At 38.7% G+C, this 15,957-nt stretch overlaps 1 protein-coding gene across 7 annotated transcripts in view; it reads right to left on the bottom strand.

Moving 5' to 3' along the window:
* Positions 1–15,957, bottom strand: part of RBMS3 (RNA binding motif single stranded interacting protein 3) — a 694,738-nt gene that overhangs the window by 585,692 nt on the left and 93,089 nt on the right. For 6 of the 7 annotated variants that reach the window (XM_032183106.1, XM_032183102.1, XM_032183101.1 and 3 more), the window contains one exon: positions 4,940–5,008. The exons of the other annotated variant lie outside the window; for it this stretch is intronic. In XM_032183106.1, coding sequence (XP_032038997.1) covers positions 4,940–5,008 — 69 coding nt within the window. The remainder of the gene's footprint in view (positions 1–4,939; positions 5,009–15,957) is intronic. 7 annotated transcript variants of the gene reach the window in all.

Below are 15,957 nucleotides of genomic sequence, written 5' to 3'. Positions count from 1 at the left end.
AGAAGCAAGAAGCTTGTGTTGCCAGCACCAGAAGGCCAGAGTAATAATTCTGTAGCAAAGCAGCAGAGAAGCCAGACAGAAGAGCAATATGGAAGCTGAGAATCCTCCTGTCCCTTGGCCCATTGGACACCATTTCATTTTCTGTATTTTTGCTCCATTAGCTCCAACTAATGCCTTGCTAATAGGAATGGGGTGGGGGGAAGATGCTGAAGTGCTCTATATTATTTTTAATGGCATTTAAGACACACCAATTGTTCTGCAGGCTCATTTAGCACATAGCACTAAAAAAAATGTCCATATACTTTTATAAAGTAAAATAACAGAAGCATCTCCAAATCCTAGCAGTCCTTTTGCAAGAGAACTACAAGATTGTCACAAAGGTGCCAGCCAACAGCAAGGGCCAAGTGAACAATCTGTCTTGACAAACTCCCTCCTATGCCTACAAGCAAGAAGAGACTAATTCAGAAAGTATCACTGTCTTCTGCTTGCATATTAAGTGGATTTCTTTGTGAAATCTGGGTAGGTACTATGCACTTTTTGCTGCTCATCGATGCCAGAAACATAAGCATGTTACATGGATTGTTGTGCCTTTCTTCTTTCTTTTAAAAAGCTTCATCTATTGTTTCTTCAAATGGCTCAACCTTAAATTGCCATCTGAAATACAGATTTCTTGTTTTCTAAGTTGTTGTTTTTTTGTTGTTGTTGCTTTGTATTACCTACATTAGCTATACCACCCCAATAGGTTCTAGCACTTGGCTCTCACACTGTTACCAGTAGAATACTTTGATATTAAAACTGCTTCTAGAGACAGCAGAGCTGCAATACTGAGTGTCTTGCATCCCACTCTACTTGTGTACCTACAACTCCTAGCAAGACACAGACCATCCCACACAGATGCATCGTCACTATAAGGCACCCTGCCTTGGCTGCCATCCCACTCCACAAAAGCAGCATCACATTAGAAATCAGCCATATCACCATGCCTGAAAGAGTGCTCTACTTTCTCCTTCATTTTCATCAGCAGTGAGCACATACAGTCTTCAGAGTACCACCGAAGGACTAAATTCACTTCAGAGTTCTTCACAAAATTGCTGCGGACTTCTTCACACATCAAGAGATGCCACTAGCCAGGAAAGGCAGCACAGGTAATTTTAGCTTATTGGTACCCATTTGTATCTACTCCTTGATTCCATCCTTCAAGCAAGTTTAATGCATCTGGAGCCAGTAAGGTCCAACGCAGCTCCTTGGATGCCATTTCAGAAGCTGAGATCTGGTTTGGCTCGATTACCCACCCCCCTATCCTCTAATTAAATAGATTAATTCCTTGGCTTCAAAAAAAAAAAGAAGTCAACCTTTTAGAGTACCGGCTTCTTACTTTGACACTGAAAAAGTAGAGAGCTTGAAAAGAGAAAAAAAAAAAAAAAACTGGCTTGAAGCAGGTAATGTGTCTTTCCCAGGGCAGTCAAAAGGAACCTCTTAATCAAGTTTTAAAGATACCTCCCCTGCAGCAAGACACTTTCCCAGGCTCGAGGGGCAGGGGAAAAAAATCTCTGAACAGCTTCACATCAAAAAACCTGAGCACACAAATTCCACATGCCCATGAGAGCGATGAGTTAATAGGAACTTATTAAAAACCTTCCCCAGATAGCGTATTTGAGGTAGATAAACATGCTTCAGCTTATCCAATACAAAATATAAGCATGTCTGGGTAGTACAAAGCAAAATAAGTCAGTGAAAAATGTGTTATTTTCAGTGACTTGTTGACCCCACCTGTAGAACCCCTTCAGATCTCTCACCCAATGGACCTTCAAACTTCACACAGACAGAGAAAATGAAAGAAGAAAACTTGGGGGAGGGAAAAGAGGAAATCAGTTTAACTTTTAACATTTCTTAGATGTATCAAAGGTCTCAGCCATGTAGCTCTATTAGGTTTCTGTGCAGATTCTTGTAAGATCTATGTGGAAAAGCCTTCAGTGGGCTCACTGCATGAGGCTGAAGAAAATGCAGACAATATGAATCTGAACTTTGATCTTTTTCTTTCTTGGAAAGCCATCTTCAAAAAATGTTAAAATAAACTATATATAGATGCTGGCAAGTTGCAAGGCTGAATACAAATCTCTGATCCAATACAAATATTTTGCCACTTTCAGCTTGTGAGAGTGCACAGCAGTATTCAGGTCTCCCAAACAGAACCACTGCATGGCTACACATCCTCACAGTTGGTACTAGTATTTGTAATATCCGTGAGGCAAGTTTATAAGCTTATTAAACCCAAAACACAGAAGACAAAAGCTTACAATAAACAAGGATGAAAAAGAAAAGATTAGAGTGCAAATGACAAAGGAAGGCAAGATTAAAACATGTGGGGTACAACACAGGTGGAGGAAAATTACCACAGGCATGCTTTAATACAGTAAAACCATTTTTTTCCTGCAGATGCTGGATGGTCTAGACATACTTTCAAAGAACATTCCTGGTAGTTAATCCCTCAACTCTACTAGGGATTTGACAGGGTTGTAATGCTACAAGCAATCTTTATTATGTACTTATCTTTCCCCTCCCTCCTCAAAAAGGAAATCAAGTGTGTAGAGCGTAAAGTGCATTTCTTATGATTTGTTAGGATGATCTCCTCCTGACTTAGGAATGTGTCTCCCATTAAGCTTAATGAGCAACTGCAAACATGCAGAAAGAGGGGAACAGTCGTTGCCATTTCTGTCTTGTGCATACTAGTGAAACTCCATGCATTTTTCCCTACTCACTTTGTGATCCCCTAGTATTGAGTAAGAAACAAGCAGTGGAAGGAATTAACCATCTCCCCCAACCAAATGTAAAAATTCAATGCTTTCTAAGGGGAAAGAAAGTATATGATCTTGAGGTCTCTTCCAACCTAGAAATTCTGTGATTCTGTGTGATACAGAAGTCTCAGCAAGCAGATAGAACGCATATACAGAGTAGACCAAGACTCATAGGACCCAGAGAAAACAAATACTAAGATTGCAAGGATGGTCAAATAGGTAACTCACTGAATTAAGCATTTAGCCACTTTCTTTCCCATCCCATTTTGAACACAAATGAAATCGATCATTTCTCTCACTTTAGTTTTCAAGACCTAGACTCAAATTCTTGGAAGTTTCCCCTCTTAGCATATACATGTGTGTAAGAACAGAAATCCAGTAGGCTTAGTGTTTTAAAGCTGCAGCAGAAGTAGAAAGACATTGGAAAAAAGCAAACGTAAAGACTTTGGGGAAAGCAACTTATATATGATCAGTTCTGAACAAGCAAGTTTTGAAAGAGGGTGACGTTTTAGCTGAAATACACTGTCTTTCATTTAAAGTCAGTCATGTGCTTGTCTATAGTCAAGAAGGGTTGATTTTGATAAAAGACAAACATTGAATAACATTCAATTTTTAATGAGAAATAATTTACAATAATATTGCTTCCTGACCCTTACTAAGCAGTTTTTTTCCTCTTTGGTTTGAGTTTATAACAAGTCTCCCCAAATATTTTATTTATTGTAACTACTTTATAACTTAGTTGTCTTAAGTAGTGGAAAAACATTAGGGGGACAGAGGGCACACTGAAGAACACCATTTCATGCGCTGCTAAAGACTTTGTTAAACTCATTTCTAGCTTAAGTGACAGTCAAAAGATTGGAGGATCCATCTACAATGGTCTTCATGGTACAATGGTATCAGGGACGGTTACATCACTGACAACACATTCAGAGGGTTGACCAACATTACCTGCAGCTGGGCCAGCCTCCCCTCTCAGCAGCTAACCATTGTCACAGCTAATCTTCATTTTCAGACACATGCACATTTCCTTTTGCTCTGGTGACCTACCGTATCTGCCTTCCAGCCTCCAACCTGGAACCCAACCATTATCAAACCTTAATGGAAGGAATTCCCTGGAGATATGAGATGGGTCCTAATCTATTATCTGCTTTCCAGGTCTTTTATCTGGTTCCCTTTTTGTCAAAGTCTTCAGCCACTCAGACGCATTTAATATTACCAGGCAAGCCATACTTTTAACACATACAGAAGTCATCCCATCGATATAACATGCTCCACAGAAACAGATTCCAAGAAAAAGACGCACTTAAGTTAGGCTCCTAATTGTCACTTTAAACTGTCACATGTCCTTTTGCATTGTTGACACACCATATTTGTTTCTTGGCCACTAACCATAACACAATTTTTTCTGGAGGAATTCCCTGGAGATATGAAGAATCTCCTAATACATCATCAGATTCCCAGGTCATTGTTCTGTTTCCCTTTTTGTTTAGGTCTTGAGCCAACCAAATGCATTTAATATGAGCAGACAAGACCATCTTATTGCACACAGAATTCTTCCGTGTTCCCCACCCAATTAGCGTGTTTCACACAAACCATATTCCATGAAAGGCACTTCAAAAATTTGGTCATCTCATCTTCACATTCAGCCTCTTAGGCCAACCCCCCCCTCTCAGACCAGCCTCCATTATCAAATCTTTTCTGGAGGAGTTCCCTGGAGATATGACACAGGTCCTAGTCCATAATTAGATTCCCAAGTCATTGTTCTTCTTCCCTTTTTGTCTAGACATTGAGCCATGCAAATGCATTTAATATTAGCAGGCTAGACATTCTTTTAAGACACAAAGTATCTCAGCCCTGTTGTGTGTCCGTTCCATTCCCCCACCCCAATCCAAGCATCATGATTCACACAAACCATTTTCCACACAATTGCATTAGAGGAGTCATAGCCATACAACACCTCTTCCATAACAATGAACTGCATCTAACAGTCTGCCACAGGACATCCTGCAACAATCTCAGAGATGAGCAGGACCTACATGGGTTAATGTAGGTAGATACCTCTCCCCAGTCCCCTCAGAGATTCGTTTTAAAAGGAAGCTTGTGTCATCCTGAGCTTCATATCCTTTTTGATAAGGGCAAATTACCTGATGGGGCTGTGAACTGGACCATCTGCTGTAGGAAGGAGCACCTGAAGTCTTGTTGGCTGTAGTTCTCTGCAAAATAGAAGATTGACATCTCAAATATTCACCATCTCCACCATGCACATAGTCACCTCCCATTTCAACCATATAAACTCCCATAATAAAAACAAACAAAAAGTCTCAAGAAGCCATAAATATGATATGGTAGCATTACAACCAGAGGTGAAAGAAGTCTGCTGAATCTGCTACTATTGAACTCTTTAGCCTTTGATCTTACAACCTCAGCTTTATCCTCAACTACTGCCTATCACCTACATTGCAAACTTAAATACTGAGCCCTAAGCTAAGACAGGGCTGAAAGGCATTACCTTTAGGACAGGTAATTTACGCAGCTTTAGGCAAATATGCTCTAAGTTTATGTCCATCTCACAAACTCATCATTAAAAGAGTTTGTCTGCTTGTTCTACAAAGTTATATTTTTATTTTTTTCCCCCTAAATCAATAGCGGTTTAATTCCAGACTTCATGCTACTGTTACAGAAGCTCTTTTGAACTCACAGAAAATTAAGTAAGGTTTTTCTTTCAGGATCCCTCCAGCCTCATTCCAAAGTCAAATTTTAATATATAGCACTCAAATATACCAGTTATTTATCAGCCTTCTCCTGGAAGAGAAAAAGTCTGTCTTTATGATTAATCCCTGTACTTTCCTCTGCATTTGTTTTTATCAAATCAAAAGGAATCCATAGCATGGCCTTTCATATTCATATTTTGTATGTCACTTACACACCTTATAATCAAAAGGCTTTTTACAGTACAAAGGAATCAAAGCAATATGAGATCTATCAGAATACCAGTAACAGGATGCTATAAGGGGAGCCAGATTTGTATTTGAACAATTTGGATAAGCTATATTTAAAAAAAAAAAAAAAAAGGCAAGTAAGACAGTCCATGTAAGATTTATAGTACAATGTAGTATACTCTTTGTAAGTATGAAAATAAATAGCTTACAGCTTTTAACACCCAAGGATATAGTACATTTCAACACCATTTATAACCACTAGGGCTTATAGATCATTACATATTCTAGAGCTTGCATGTCATTCCTATTAGTGAGGAAGAGCCACTGCTGTAATCATGCTTTTGTATTAGTCTATCAAAAAACAATTATTTTTACAAATTTAATTATTAGCATTACTGTATAACATATCTAACTTCTACTAGACACCCTTAGAAGGATAAGCATTTTTAATGAACAGTTATGCTGTGCAACAGAATAACTCTTTTGATAAAAACTTCAGAAGAAACAAAACGCACACAACGTTGATTAGTTTATGAGAACTAATGAAAGCTATCTTCTTCTGCTACAGAAGAAAGCCTGGTGAACCTATATGAATGACAAGTTGAGTAACAAGATAGCTGCAGTTTTTCCATTTCAAGGGCATCCCCAAGAAAGATATCCCACAGAGAAACAGTATTACAATATTACTACCAAACAGATGAACACTTTCCAGACTAGGCAGCAGATGAATACCTTAAAGACATGGGTATAGGATCATTCTTTTGAATACCCTTGCAAACAGGAGAGAATAAGAGCCTCAGAAGTTCTTCGATATTAACCTCCATCTTCTGATTCGATTAAAAGATGATCATTGAAGAATACTCATAAAACTAGTAGTATAAAAAGTCTAATCTCATCTTTTATTCCCCCATCTGCCCAAACTCCCCCTGCCCCCCATTCATAGATCAACACACAGAACCACTCGCATGTTACTTAGCGATCACAATACAAAGTTATAGTGAAAAGGCTTACAGCATTCACACACAGGAGTTTCCACATCAGATCATTTAGAGTAGGTTCTGAAAGATTTGGAAAGTATTTCACTCTGAGAGCCTCTCCAAGTTTTATAGGGTTACAGGGAAAGCTTTAACGCCAGACAACATCCCCTGGCTGCCTCAGGGGCTATAGCATTTGAAACAGGTGACTTAGAAAAATTAAAAATGCCTACACATGAACTAACCCCAAGCACATACACACTTGTATTTTCCTAGAATCTGTAGAAATTAGGAAGCCACTTACCTGGAGGAGTTTGGCCACTTATGCCCAGCAGCCACAATCAGCAGCTACAGCACAAGCTCTACCAGATGAGCAATTTCTGCATGCAGCTCACAACGCAAAGGAGACCTCAAGGCACAGGATTTTTTGTAAGATATTTTACCAGGGAAAACCTGGGCTGCACTTAGCACCTTAAGGCTCTTCCCTTTCTTCAGGAGAAGTCACCTCTCTCATCACTCTCCCTTTCAAGGAATAGGGAAGACATATGCAGAATATTTAAAGACTTTCTACTCATAAACCTGCACTCTAGTTTTGTACAGCTCCTTAACAACATCATTCAAAAGATCTAAACCAAGCAGCTATCTGCTTCCCCAAAGCTTCTAGCAAAGCTAGCCCCTATGCTTAGTAACTCTTCCACCTAGCCATTTCTACCATCCCAGCTATCCCCTACAACCTGCCCCCCCCCAACCATTCTCAGCCATATGGAGGTACAAGCTCCGCTCCCCTCTTGAACTATTAAAAACTAATTAGGACTGCTGATTCTAATCACCTGCTTGTCCAAGCTGTTCCTAATGTCCTCACCTCCTCTCCTCTTTCCCCCCACCTGCGAGGAGGGCATAAACTCATGGAGCTGCAGGTGACCACCAGTCTTTTTTTAAAAGACCAATAAACATCCATTAAAAATTTCAGAAGCATACGCCATTTTTTAATTTTTTTTTTTTTTTCCTTCAGCAGACCATGCTTCTGAAGGCAATAAAACTGCTACTTGGACATATGGTCTTTGGTATCTGAGCTGGGAGTTACAGCAAAAGAGACGAGAAGAAAAAAAATGATGCTCAGTGTGCTGCATACTGCTGCCCAGGCAATAGGCTGCCTGAAAGGAAAAAATCTGACGGGGAAAATGCTTTCTTTCAGGTGCAACACGTGCTCCAGGCACATAGCTGGAGCCGAGCCTGAACGTGAGGAATGCTGATGAAACACCAGGCTACCTCCAAATCCCAGAGAGAGCAAAACAAAGTGCTTTTCATAGCAATGAAGTGCTACAGATAAAAGAAGAGCAAATGATGTAGTGTATGTGCAAAGCTGCTGTTTTTACACGCAATTCACAGGAAAACAGTTCTCTCTGAAGATTCATGCTACTGAACAGAGTATGCACTGTATTAAGGGGCTAGAAAAAAAAACTATGAGTAAAATACTGGCACATCTGAGTACAGCTCAACGGGAGTGCTCCTGAAATGATATGTTACTGTTCCTCTCTTGGGTTGAGGCTATTAATGACTGTGTACAATACAAGCCAAGATTATATGCAGTCCATAAATACATTCTCATGCATTCATGGAAAGCTTCGTGGCAAGGCCAGATTTCAAAACTGGGAAAGAAAAGCAGAGCACAAAGAAAACGACGCTTGTAACTTTACTCCAACAATATTTCTAAAAGCAAAATAAAGTAAACACTCTGATAACTAAGTCAAAGTTTACTACCTGTTCTAGAGCCAAATGAATGTGTAAAACTTTCTGATGGGTATGGCAATTCATCCCATTTATCTTGGCAACGTATCTGAAGATGGAATGAATTACCATCTGGAAGTACCTGTCTCTATCCATCCACTCACTGGAGAGAGAGGTTGAGCAGCTCGTTTAATTGAGACATCTAACTTTCGATGGATAATGTTAAGTGAAATTAAATCTGCCCACACTCCTTGTTCTCCTTCCTACCAAGGGACCCAGGCAATTTGTCCTTTTCTAGGGTTTACAGGGTTATTATGGCAGCAAATTTGTTATGTAATCGGGGTACCTTTGAACTGTGTTGTGAACTCCTATGAACGTTTGTTAATCTTTCAAACACAACTCACTGCTAAAGCTGAGAAGCCTTGACTTCCAGGGCTTAGCCAGAATTTTTTGGCTGAGTAAAAAGGGAAGAAATTATTTTTATTTGTGAATGGAGGAAATATAAGATGAAAGCAAATGGAAGATAATACTAAACATTTAATCATCTCAAGAACATTTTTTTCAAACTTATGCTTGTACTACTTGGAGAATAAAGTTACAGTTCAGTTCTAGTTAGAGTTGCAAAACATAACAGCAGTTCCTGGGCTCTTCACATCCCAGGCCTAAAATCTTGCTGGCATTCAGCAGATATCTTGCTCATTGGTCTTATTGGAGATGTTCAGAGTTTAGGATGCAGCTGTTTATGCAAAGGCTAACATCAAACTACAGGATATATCTTGCACCGTACAATACAGAAGTTCCTTGATTTTTCCTAAAACTCAAAAATCCATTTGCTAAATGAAGTAGTAATGGTATCTGACAACTGTAACACATTAAGGCACTGAAGTTCTGTCTTTGAAGCTTTCTTTAGACTAGCTTCTCTTGTGGAGGTTTGTATAGCTGTGACTTTTGCAAAGCAGAACCAGTAAAGTTATATTAAAAAGGATCAATATTCAGTGGCTGCTTATTGACGGGTACAGGCTTTTGGGTTCGCTTGCTTATTTCACAGAAGGAGTTTATGAAGAGAAACAGAAGTAAAATATAACATTTTATCCTCTCATACAATAAATGATGACATTGTCCCTTATTACTCTCCAGAAACATATAACTAGGTGAAGTCCTTTTGCCATTAACCATAGCAGACCAGGAGGGAAGTGGCTGGTTTTGAAGTATTGATTTTTATTTATTTTCATTTATTGAGCTTTTCCCACAATAATGCAGTATAGAAAATGACAAGTTATTAATTGCTATTTCAAGTTAAATAGCAAAGGTGACAACTCAACTGATTCTATCTAATCAAAAATGGTGCTTAGAGGAATTACACTTTGAAATTGGAAACAGCTATATCTCTTGAAATAACATAGACTTCGTGCCTAGATATCAATCTATCACTGCCCCTGGCCTGGCTCCAGACGCTCCCAACCCTTGGTGATTCTCTGTGTGGGGTAGGACCATGCACATGTAAGAATACTAAATCCTTCATAGGCTTTTCCTCACAAATGCCATCTCAGCAGATCAGAGGAGTCTGCTCAGTTGAAAGCATCTTTCTGTGCTTCAAACCTACTACCACACCTTGCTCCAGGGGAGAACAGACCCCACTGAAGCCTGCTCATTACAGATGCACCACTCACCCATGAAGCTATTTTTACTCCTGTACCATAAATATACATGATCCCTTGCTCCCTTCAAAACCTCATCCTATTTTTCAACAATACCAATATTGTGTTGGAAATTCATTGCTAACACCACTGTGGACATAAGAGAAAACAAATTGCTAATACGTTAAAGATCCATGGTTTCTTCAATACCATAAAAGTAAAATTAATTTTCAAGTTCTCTTTCCTCAAAATAAAAATCCCTCCAGAACACACTAAAAAACACCTACTTTGGAGTGAGACGAGTGCTAAGAAATTCCAGAGACAAATGTATTTATTTATTTTTTGTCAGAAACACGAAGACAGGAAAAGGTTGCTAATCAAATTAATAACAGGAACATCACCTCATTTGCAGCAGTTTTTACTTTATGCAGCAGTTTTCAACTTCCTGGCAAGCACTGCTGGTCATTGGACACAGAATGAAGCATAGTGGTGTTGACGGTGGTGGAATGGCAGTACATGGCATGACAATATTGCCTTCTCTTCCATGCAAAGGGGCACAGTGCACTTGTCAGCTAGCTTGGCTGCGGAGTGACTAGCATATGTCAAAGTGACATCATTGCTTTGCAGTGATGAGATGATGCAGGACAATCATCAAGGATGTTGTCCGATAAAAGCTTAAGAGCAAGAAAAGACATTAAAAATAGCAGTTTGTCTGGATATAGTGGTCAGGATGTAAAACGTAACAGACTTGGGAGATGTAAAGTTTGTAAATTGTAAATGAAATACATTTGTAAGTTGTATATGAGAAAGAGGGCAGTGGAGAAAAAAAAAAAAAAACAACAACTTTTCTAAACTTTGTTGCACAATGTCATCGGAGATTACTTCCTCTAACTTACAGAAATCAATGTTATGACAGGAAGAGACAGAGCAGGAGAGATATTGACTGAGCTGTCAACCATAGGAGTACATCTCTGTGAACCTGTGGGTTTGGGCTTTGATGAAGCAAATGCATTCAGTGGATGTTTTTACAGGAACTCAAGTACTCACTCAAAGTACTCACTTGTGTTTTATATTTACTCTCTACTCTTGGTTGTCAGCATAGTGACTCATAATTGCTGAGGTGCTATTGCCAAAACTAATACAATTTATCTATTGCTTACCCCAAAAGCTGAATCTTTATGGTTTAGTGATTTTGACTTACTTAACCACGATGTATGGCTTTCATGGCACTGTGATTCCCACTCCTTTTTCTCTTTGTCACCACTTTAATACAGATATTTTTGTACCCTGGAAGGAAAATAATAATTACAGACAAAACCAGGGTTGACAATATCATGTCTACATAACCTCTCCTTAGACTTACCAACCAGGAGTTTTGCATTTAACAAAAAAAGCTTCACTTAATGACCTCCCATATCCTATATGTTTGTTAAAACTAATCATGAATGTATTTGAAATTTCAAAATACATCTTTAAATGGGGATGATGTCCCCAAGCCTTTTAGGTATCACAAAGCGAATAAGGTATTAGAGACCTTGCTACTCATCTCAAATCAGGCCTTCCTTAGCAGAACTCTCTGGCCAAGCTCTAGCCAACAGTACTGTAGCCATTAACTCCTTCTTCATTGTCATTTGTGTTGGCAAACTAAAGTGCCATTTAATCGAATCACAAACAAGCTGAACAATTGTTACAGTTGGTGACAAGCAACAACTTCTTTCTTAGGAATTTTAATATGGTGAAAGGACTTCCTGTCTGTCTGGGGATGCTACATGCACCGTGATTAGCTGTGCAGTCAGCACTTTCTCCCAAAGCCAGAGAGTTTAGAGATAAGCTGCAAAGAGTTCGAGGAACAACCTACAAGTCTTCCAGATGGAGTTGACATAAAGTTGGCATCCTTATCCCATAAAATGTAGAATTAAGAAATTGTAAGTCACAAGACTTGGAAACACACAGAAAGATAAGGAGGAGAAATCATCTCATCTGAGTGAAGAAAAAAAAATGAGAAAAACTTGAATATGGAAACATTTGATGCTTTGAGGTCAAGAATTATCCCAAGTACTGCAGAGAAGGTAGGGGAGCACATCACAGCCATATGAGAGAGAAGAAGGTGGATTGGGGGATTTTTTTAGGCAAGTAGATGCTTTTGCAAGGGGAAAAAAAAAAAAAAAAAAAAAAAAAAAAAAAAAAACTACAGGGTTTGAAGTAAATATCATATTATGTTGAATGACGTTACATTATCTTCCGTCAGTAACTTCAATCAGTCAGGGAGCACAACGGTATTGATATTACCAGGATATTTACTCATATTGATAGAATGAGTAATGAAATATAAGATGCACTATCAGAGGAACTTGAAGGAACATAATGACATATTTTATGTCCTCCAGTCTCTCACCACTCCCTGAGTAAATGAAACACTAAGGCATGAGCAAGATGTAGGGAACCAACTATAAAAAGACAGTCTTGGTTATAGCAGGCAGTGGAATGGGATTAGTTTTGTGAGACTGACAGATGTGGCTTTCTTCAAAAGTTTGCATAGGTCTGCAAAAATGTTGTTAATTAGCTTAACAACTTCATGTTTATTTGAGACAAAGGAATATCAACAGGAACCTAAAAGAATTTTATTGTAGTGAGAGCTGTTCTTTTCCAACAGCAATTCTAAGATATTTGTCGCATTAAAAAAGCAGGCCAAAATATTAAAAGTGACACAGAATCTTTGAGGGTTTGAGGTCTGAGGTATTAGAAGACAAAAAAGTGATCATATGGAAGACTGACATTGAGCAGAAGACCTTCAGATACACTACAGAGAGTATCAAAAACATTAGAAGAACGTGAAATATAGAACAGTGGATGCTTTCATAAAGGTGTGTGTCTTTCCTTCCTTTATTAATGTCATGAAAGAATTCAGAATTAATCTTATGTTAAAGATTATAAGAAAGTCAAAAGAGACAAGAGCCTTGACAAGATGATACAAAAGACAATACTGCAGAAATTGAAATAGAAGATGGCAGACAGAAGATGTACTAATAAGAATATTTTGCATGTATTACAGTACTGGGAGGGATGAACGTGAATCATGAAGGTTCAGGAAAAGATAAAAATGAAGATCTTTATTTGCAAACAATGCAATCATAGAAAGGTGGAGGAGGTACTCTAATGATATCTTTAATGGTGAGAAAGATAAAAGTGAACAGCAAAGGCCATTTTCTAGATGAATGAGTCATTCTCAGAAGAATCAAATTTTTACAGTATTCAAAAGGCAATTAGACATTCAGGAATAATGCTGGCAATTCCTGCTAAATTATTAAGACCAGGAAGCAATAAGCAGAGTCAAAAATTCTGCAACCTAATTTTGAAAATATTCCAAAGGAATGGAAGGAGAGTCATATTTCCAATTCCAAAGTAAGGGTATATTGGAAATGTAAGAATTAATTGTACATTTCTTCTCATTACAACCTCAAAAAAAAATCTTCCATATCTTTTACAGGCACATACTTATTAAGCAGAGGAAACAGAGAGAGACAGCGAGTATTGGTGTCTGGCAAAGACCATGATGTTCCCTCCCAAGATTACTCACAAAAAGAAAAAAAGAAAAACAAGCAATCAATTTCAGTTAGATGTGGTCTCAAGTGAAAACAGTGATATAAACACAATTAAGGTGTAATTTCTTAGAGGATTTAGGAAGAATATACTAGTGGTTCTTTGGGCTTTAAGAAGAGAATCTGACATCTTTAACACCACATTAAAAGCATGCAACTGTCTGTGTGACGTGTAGAAAGCCGAGTACCTTCTAAGCAGGGAGACAACGAAATTTCTGCTGTGTTTCAAAGCAGCAGTACACTAAGGCAGGATGAGGAACTAGCCCCATGCTTTACAGAGCGGTCCAGCTCTTGGGGAAGTCTCACACTGGAAGGAACTGAAGCAAACTGCCTTGACTTCGGAGAAGTCACTGCTGTAGAAAAGATGAAGTGGGAAGAAAAGGTTGGTTTTGGATCAGTAGGCATACCAAGATAAATTCAAGGAATATAAAAATAGGTAAATAGCTGTGTAATTATAAGATCTTGAGTGAGCTTTCTGTCAGTCAGTGACCTTGGGCTGCAAGGAGTTTGGTAGCTTAAACACTGGGCAGCATTAAATGATGGTGCAAGTTTGTGGAAGGAGGAAATTCAGCTGTTTGCTACTTTGGCCCTAGCGTCAACGGGGAAATTTCTCTTTCCTAAAAAAAAAAATAGACAGCAAAGTAAAAGAAGGATCATTTGAGTAGTTCAGCACTCTTACTGCATAATCAGCAGCTGACCTAAGAAGCTGACAAACAAAAAGGGTGGCATAGAACTGCAGTTTGACTGTAGTCAGGGCGAGCATAAAATAACTAGCAAGGGTGACAACCGCTGTGACTGTGAAGTTCGTGGTTTATACCCATCAAGTGCCGTAGCTGTCCAGGCTCCTGGGTACAAAAAAGCACTTTCTTTTTGTTACAAACACTCCTGCAGAGAATACAGCTAGTTGACTGTTTTTCCTGCAATCCACACCACCGTTACTGCCCAAGCAATGTGCTGGACATGACTTTTGTATAGAGATTTTAGTAAGACAGGTAATACTCTTCTGCAAACAGCATGCTCATTTATCTAAAGGCTGTGAGATCCTCCACCTCTTGTTTCTGCCACCCTTCCCCTTCCACGAGTGCAAGCATTTCAGTTCTCCTCCTTGTTGGAGCCCTTGTGCTTGCTCCCCGTGTTCAGCTTGTGCTCATGCTCCCCCATCACAGGATCTAAATCACAACAGGGAAGGTGAGACAGGCATTCAAATGTGCCTGTCACTGCAGGAGGAGAGATGCGACAGAGTGGCTAGAGCAGCAATAACTGAAGAAATATATCATCCCGGCTTCTTCAGATGCCCCTCCCCGCACTGTGATCGAGGCACACCATGGCAATAAATTCTTCTAAGAGCCCTTAAATCTATCACACTAATTGCGAAATGTGGAGTAGCCATTCATCTTTCCTGGTAACGTTGTAATGCATGAATTTGCTGTAAGAATTTTTTAAATATTTCCCTATGATTAAAGCATAAAATAAAAGAAAAAGTAACATCACTCTGCCTACTTTCAGGCTAATGCTTCTTTTTGAAGCCTGGAGAGCAGTTCAGGATTGAAAACATGAAAGATAAGGAGAACTGTCAGTAGAGAGGGAAGAACATTTCCCTGCTCTATTCACATAAAGTCTTAGCATTTAACACACTTTTTTTCTAGATTGCAGAACGAATAAACAGTACCCATATTTTTAGAAAACCTTCTATTTAAATTTCCTTCTGGAAATCTTAAAGCAATTCTCTATTTATTCAGCATAAAGAAAAAGTGAAATTGGAATATATTTTAGCAGATAGGTCAAATATTTAAAATCACAATATTCTTTTCAGTTGGTTGATAAATATAAGTGGAAAGACACTTCAAGGAAAACATAAGCAATAATGAGAGGCAAACTCGGGACTGTAAGCGTGCCCTTTGTCAATTTGTTCAGCACACAGTAACCTTGCCAAATTAAGGAATTTCCAAGTGCATTAGGAAAGGCTGCCCTCTTCAGACAAACTTAATAAAAGGTACCCAAAAGAAGTTTGAAAAAGAAATCTTGAAGCTAAAATAAAGATGTGGTGAAATGAACTGGACAGTACCATACCAAGACAGCAGCAACTTTCTTCTGCTTAATAACAATTAATGACAATTTGCTACTACATAAATAAAAGTGTCTTCTAGTTCCTAGCTGCATATTAATGCGACTTTGCTCAGACTCACTACAGATCCATTTATACACTTTCTATAAGGCTATTAAAACTTTCACCCCCATGCTGAAATACAAAGACATTAATTAACAAAGCTACTGAGTCTGAGGCT

The sequence above is a fragment of the Aythya fuligula genome, chromosome 2 (genome assembly GCF_009819795.1).
Source record: "Aythya fuligula isolate bAytFul2 chromosome 2, bAytFul2.pri, whole genome shotgun sequence".
Classification (NCBI taxonomy): Eukaryota; Metazoa; Chordata; class Aves; order Anseriformes; family Anatidae; genus Aythya; species Aythya fuligula.
The sequence above is the reverse complement of the archived record's forward strand: the minus strand, read 5'-3'. Positions and strand labels throughout refer to the sequence as shown.